The 7,141-nt window shown below is 39.7% G+C and overlaps 1 protein-coding gene and 1 pseudogene across 1 annotated transcript; both read left to right on the top strand.

The window, feature by feature from the left end:
• The first annotated feature begins 4,176 nt into the window (after positions 1–4,176).
• LOC115526438 (olfactory receptor 10V1) lies at positions 4,177–5,340 on the top strand. The gene is made up of 2 exons (XM_030333826.1): positions 4,177–4,238; positions 4,395–5,340. The coding sequence occupies exons 1-2, from the start codon at positions 4,177–4,179 to the stop codon at positions 5,338–5,340; spliced, it is 1,008 nt and encodes a 335-aa protein (XP_030189686.1).
• Positions 5,341–5,662: 322 nt separating this feature from the next.
• LOC115526436 overlaps positions 5,663–7,141 on the top strand; it is a 32,542-nt pseudogene continuing 31,063 nt past the window's right edge.

The following is a 7,141-nucleotide window of genomic DNA, read 5'->3' as shown; positions in this document are numbered from 1 at the left end:
TTATAACATTGTTCTTCCTTCTCTGTTCATCCTACGATCAAAACTCCCAAGTTAAGAGTTCATCTTCCTCTGTAGGTGAGTCCAGCTTTGTGCTAAGAGATATGCCATTGTAGGTCAAATAGGCCAGATAAACCTGAAGTCAAGACATTTTATATAAGCTATCTTTTAATAGTAACAACTAATTTCTGAGACAGTGGCCACTGATCATTCTATTCAAAGAGGAATTATGCAATATAAGGTGACATAGGAAACTAGAAATGGAACCAGAGGTGTGAAAAAGATTTCCCAAAAAATATTAGATACACCTGCCAGGCATTCTACCCAGCAATTTAAAACTTTCTCAGTCTCAAGATAGATAATGGAAGGAATCAATGAATCAGTATACTTTATACACTGCCATGCATCCCAGTAGGTTCTTTTATGGACATTGTTCCATTTTCACCTCACAACATTCTTGTAAAAAAGTGAGGTGTTATTCTGAGCAAATGGAATTCTCTCTCTTAGGGAGAGCAAGTGACTTAGCAAGATCACAAAACTATTAAGTAGAAAGCTGGAATTTGAATGCACGTCATTCAATTCCAGCATAGCCTCCTCTGTAACATATTTCTTGGAAGGATCATCTCCCCCAAATTATATGCTTGTTTTATATACGCATTTTCCTAAGTTCTAGTTGTCTAACCAAAGAGGCAGTTTACTGACTTAGTGAAAAGACCACCTTTTAACTAACTTTTCAGCCCTTATTTTAAATGTTGCCTACAATTTTAATTGAGGGAAACTGACAAGGGGGGGGGTATGCAAAAGTGTTTTAAACACAACAAGAATAAGGGGAAATCTGGCCAACAGTCTTGTCCCTATGACTGCACAGAACAGATGACATCCCAATCATCTTTGCATCCCCTGCAGTGCCTTGCATGTTTAAATGATGAATTAAAAAATGCTTGGACAAGTTGGGCAATCTCTTTGGAAGAGATGGACCAGATAATGTGCCAGAGCTCTGATTCTGTGGGCATCTGTGACCTTTTATGGCCACTAATCAACCCGGACAGGAATTACATGAAGGACAATTCGTGGAGAACTCGTGGAGCCATGTTCTTCATTGTCTGATGGTAAACAGTCTCAGGAGATGATAAACCATCTTTCCAAAGACTAGCTATCCCCTGAGTGTTTTCTCTGAGCCTCACTTATCTTAGAAAATGGTGACTACTACTTGAGTTGTTTTCTTTTGAATAATAAGGGAGGAGACTTTCCAAATCAAGACTGTATATTTGGGAAGTCTGGAAAATTATTTTTCACTGGGTAATAGCCAATCTATGGTCTAAATCAGTACATCTAAGGCTTTTCTATTTAAGTACTAATTAATTAGCATGAGAGACAATTTATATTCGTAAGGACTTGGCGAGCAGCCACAAGTAATAAATCTCCTGGAAATCTTGTTTCTAATCTCCCAAAATTCATGCAGATCTTCCTTCTATGTATACTATCTCCACTTTTTTTTACATGAAATAATTTTGCAAAAATTTTCAAGGTAAAATTGACCTTTTAAGAAAGCTGCACCATCTTGATTCTGGACTTCATTTTTGTCCTGGACATAGCTTTGTACCCTGTAGATTGTAGAATATACACATTTTTTTTTTAAGTTTATTTGTTTTTGAGAGAGAAAAAGCATGAGTAGGGGAGGGACGGGGCAGAGTGGGGAGAGAGAGAATCCCAAGCAGGTTCCATGCTGCCAGCACAGAACCTGACACAGGGCTCAAACCCACAAACTGTGAGATAGTGACCTGAGCTGAAATCAAGAGTCACACGCTAAACTGACTGAGCCACCCAGGCACCCGGAATATGGTTTCGGAAGCATGCATAGATACAAATAACCACCACTATCCCTCAGGATTTATATAAAGAGTAGTCAGTAAAGCTTTCAGTTATTTATTTGCACGATGCCCAACATTTGGTTCAATATTTTGGCATCATATAGAAGGAGTATCTGAAAGAAATATCAAGACCATCTTTTGAAATGTGTCTACTTGGTTTCTTCTTTGCAATAACGAAAGCACTTCATATAACCTACAATTCATATAGCTTCCAGATAGAACCTAACTTACATCTTTATCTTGTCACAATGAAGAGACTACCATGGGTGGGGAAATTTGCAGAAAGAAATGAAGAGAATAGTTAGATAGGAAACTGGATAATGTGGCACTTGGATTTCTTATTCAGAACCCTGGATTTCATAGTATTTCTCTATGTTTGATTTCCTGTTCCCTTTTCTAGACCTTGTAATGAAATGAAGCCAATGCAGCCTATACATTGCATTTAGACTCAAGTGCTTTGAGGAGATTAGGTGGATTTATGTCCAAGACTTCCTGTGCCCAAGGAGGTGGTAACTGAGAAAACAAATGAACAGAAGGCACCATTTGGAATTTCCATCTCTAGTGTCCTTCTTATGAATTGAGTTATTCATTTGTATTCACCTGAATAGGTTTGGTTCAATACAAAGCTACTGTGTTGGTTTTGGGACTAGACTCTTAGCCACCAGAAGACAGGATATTAAAACTTCAGGCTCCTATGAAGACCCTTTGGACATCACTCAGGACTCCGGGGCCTGGGCCACAGAAGACCTTCTCTTTGTTTCCATGTTGTCTCTCGTGAAGGAAGAATTAAACCACTCTCCTCCGTCTTCACCCAAACATCATAGTTTTTAACCAAATCCTTTCTCCCTGCTCCTTATAAGAGAAAGAAAGGAGATTCTTTTTGTTACATTGTTACGGGCAGCATTTACTAAATAAAACAACAGTCTAGATTGTAATTATGCTTTTCAAATCTGAAAATACTGTAATCTAACATTTTTGTTCTCAGATCTTAGGTGCTCTTTTTACCATTGACCATCTAGAGTTCTACCTACGGATGAAAATATAATCAAATAACAAAGTCATTTAGGAAATATAAAGTAGTATAGAAGGAGGCAGTATGGTATGAACCAAAATCAAGCACGAGACTTTTGTGGTCAAATAGACTGTATTCAAATCCTTCCTCTCTCACTTTCTACCTGTATGACTTCAAAACATGTCTTAACCTCTTTAAACCTCTGTCTTCATCTGTAAAATGGGATGATAATAGTACAGGCCTCTTAAAATGGCTTTGTGGACTAAGTGAACTAATACACCGAAATCATTTTCCACCATGCCTACCACTTAACATGGAATAAATGACAATTTGTCATAAGACGCATCCTCTGTCCTCAGGGAACATAGAATATAATTTGGAATAGGATATAATAAAAGACAGTGTACTAGCACTAAAATCATAACACTCAGAGAAACATAGAATTTCAGGGAAAGGAGAGAGGGATTTTTTTTTAACTGGAGTGACCTAGGAAGACCATGAAAAGAAGAACATGACTTAGAATTTGAAAGTTGAACAGGATTTGGATTAGGCAAAAGAGAGATGATGAGATTTCTAACTGGAAGGAGAACAGAAGTATGTGAAGCACAAAGAAGAATGATGGAGAAGAGGCCAATGAGTAGACTCCATAGTACATGACAGGGATAATTGAGGCCATGGTGGGATTAGCCTAAAACAGTCAAGTCCAAGAGACACTGGAATCATCAGCAGAGGAGCATGAAGGTCATTTAGGCAATGGGAAGGCACTGAAAATGACTAAGTAGGTGGGTAATGTGATAATGGAGAACAGGATGGATGATAACGGGAAGAGGAAGGAAAATGGGAGATTAGATAGGAGGCTATCACAAGAACCCAAATGTAAGATAACAATGGATAGAAATGACTGGGGCAGTAGAAAAGGACCAAAGCAATAGATATGAGAAATTTTTGAAGGACAAACTATCAGCATTTAGGAACAAATTGAATAAAGGAGAGAAAGCAGCCTGAATCAATGTTTCTAGGTGTCGAGCTAAATTACAGTGTGTGCTGTAATATCACAGCACACCAGGACCACAATTCTCTTTAAATTATAACCTACATCCAATTAAACTTTCCTAAAACGTTTTTGTTTTGAGTTTCCCATGATGAGATAATACCCTATTTTATCCATTTTGTAACTTTGAACTTTAAGCTGACTTTACTCATTCATTCATTCAGTAAATACTTCTTGGAAAGCTTCCTGTATCAGGCATGGTGCTAGGCACCAGAATCAAAGCAAAGAGCATCAAAATCGCCACCATGGAGGATCTCTCAGTCCTCCTCTTCAGGGTAGAGGAGGAAATGAGAGGAGTGGCATATGTGTAAATTATAATATTCCACGATTTGCTCTGAAATGAAAGGGTGCCCATAACCACTGAGGTCCCTCAGAAAGTGCTCTAACATTAAACAGGGGAATGTGACTGCGTCACATTAAATGTGAGGTACCTAGAGACACATGTCATCTTTCCTTTTTCTAGATCCAGCACACTACCCACGGAAGAAATAAATAAAACTGCAAAGATACAATTCTTCTTTCGTACATTCTCAGCTGATCCTAAGGTACAAGTAGGGATTTTTGTGGCCTTCCTGACGATGTACCTGATCAGCCTCAGTGGAAACACCACAATTGCAGTCATTGTCCAGATCAACCACTCCCTCCACATCCCCATGTACTTTTTCCTGGCGAACCTGGCAGTTCTGGAAATCTTCTATACATCTTCCATTGCCCCACTGGCCTTGGCGAACCTTCTTTCAATGGGCAGGACTCCTGTTTCCATCCCTGGCTGTGGGACCCAAATGTTTTTCTTTGTCTTCCTGGGTGGAGCTGATTGTGTCCTGCTTGCGGTCATGGCTTATGACCGGTTTGTAGCAATCTGCTACCCTCTACGATACACCCACGTCATGAGCTGGCCCTTGTGTGTGGAGCTGGTGGTAGGGTCCCTGGTGCTGGGGTTCCTGCTGTCGCTGCCACTGACTATTTTGATCTTCCGTCTCCCATTCTGCAACAACAATGAGATCTACCACTTCTACTGTGACATGCCTGCTGTCATGCGCCTGGCCTGTGCGGACACACACATTCACAAGACTGCCCTGTACATCGTCAGCTTCATCATCCTAAGCGTCCCACTCTCATTAATCTCCATCTCCTACGTCTTCATCGTGGCAGCCATTTTACGGATCCGGTCAACAGAAGGGCGCCACCGAGCCTTCTCCACCTGCTCCTCGCACATCTTAGTGGTCCTCCTGCAGTATGGCTGCACCAGCTTTATATACTTGTCTCCCAGTTCCAGCTACTCTCCTGAGATGGGCCGGGTGGTGTCCGTGGTCTACACCTTCATCACTCCCATTTTAAACCCTTTGATCTACAGTATGCGGAACAAGGAACTGAAAGATGCCCTACAGAAGGCGCTGAGGAAGTTCTAGGTAGGATGATCCCATGACTTGTCAAAATTGGACACTTGAGGGCAAAACGGGATGCTATTAATAATTATGCTGTGACAGCATGCATGAGCCAAGAATGTCCTCGCAAACTGAGATATGGCCCACTATTCTAGGATCACCAGAGGAGAAGAATACTACTGTGTAATTGAAATAAAGCTGTGTCATGGAGGGCAGCATGTCCTGGGCATTGATGGAAGAACATCAACATTTATTGGACTTTATATACTAGGCACTTTACATGGGTTATCTCACTTAGCCCATAGTAAGTACCACTGTCCTCAGTTTTTTAGAAAAGGAAACCAAAATGGCTAACAAAAGACATACCCAGGATGAGAACACAGGTATTTAAAAAATCTAAAGACAGGCCGCCTGGCTCAGTGGCTCAGTTGGTTGAGCCTCTGACTCTCGACTTCAGCTCAGGTCATGATCCCAGGGTCATGGGATTGAGCCCTGCATCGGGCTCCATGCTGAGCATAGAGCCTGCTTCAGATTCTCTCTTTCTCCCTCTGCTCCTTTCCCCTGCTTCTACTCTCTCTCTCTCTCTAAAAAATTAAAAATTAAAAAAAATTGTTAATAGAAATCTAAAGACTAAGCTATCTTCACACAATATTGGCCAAGCTGGCCCTGAATGCCAAAAAAAGAAGAAAAGAAAAGAAAAGAGAAGAAAAGAAAAGAGAAAAGAGAAGAGAAGAGAAGAGAAGAAAAGAAAAGAAAAGAAAAGAAAAGAAAAGAAAAGAAAAGAAAAGAAAAGAAAAGAAAAAGAGGAGGTTTTGCAGTTGGCCAAAGGAAGGGGGACTTTTTTTTTAATATGGTTTTGTTGTATTAACCAAAAAGAAAACTCATAACTCTCATAACTTTTAAAGATCACCCCAGCAATAAAAAGGATAGTAATGAAGGAAAATGCTACTTAATTTAATAAGTGAAAATATGGGAAAGGGAGAGAGTGAGCCTCGTTGAATCGCGGACTCCACCAGAATCCCTTCTATAGCATCTCAGTGTTCCAGACTCTGCTTGAGCTTCCAAGGAGAGAGATCATTAACTTGTAAGACACCACATTCTTGTTGGACAACTTGTTACAGTACCACACATTCGTTTGAGCTAAAGTCCATCTACAAACAACTTCCTCCCACTGATCCTGTTTTTACCCTCTAGAGCTTTCTTCTCCTTGACAGTTCTTCTAAGTATTAGGATGGATTTTGTGTCTTCTTTTAAGTCTTTAGCTCTCTTCTCTGTAGAGCAAATACTCCATCGGTTTTCTCTCCAGGAGATCATATTTGTATGCTCTCACACCAGTCACCTTCTAATTTTCCCTCGTTCCATGTCCTTCTACAAATTTTCACCCAGAAATGAACACAATCCACTGAGAATATTTTGTTCTGCGGAACTGTTATTTTCCATGACCTGTGAACTATGTTTCTATCAATTGCTCTTGATCACTGTAACCTCTCATAAATTTGGTATCAAATAAAATCTCCATATTGTTTCATATGCCTTTCAATACTGCCTGACCACAATTTATTTTACTAACATATGTGTAGGACTTCTCATTTAACACTAATATATTGATTTTTTTATTGGTTTAGTCCAAGAGATCCAAACTACCAAAGTTATCTTCAGGAATTATATTATTCATCTAGTTTTATGTCATGGTCAAAATTACAATTATATTTCATTTCCTTTGTCGAAATCATTAACCGATATCTAGAATAGAACATGATAAATAAGCACCTATGGTAGTCCTCCTCTTTGGGAATTGTTGTCCAACTGGATAGAAATATGCTCA

The sequence above is a fragment of the Lynx canadensis genome, chromosome D1 (genome assembly GCF_007474595.2).
Source record: "Lynx canadensis isolate LIC74 chromosome D1, mLynCan4.pri.v2, whole genome shotgun sequence".
Taxonomy (NCBI): Eukaryota; Metazoa; Chordata; class Mammalia; order Carnivora; family Felidae; genus Lynx; species Lynx canadensis.
Note: the sequence above shows the minus strand (reverse complement) of the source record. Positions and strands in the feature narration are given on the sequence as shown.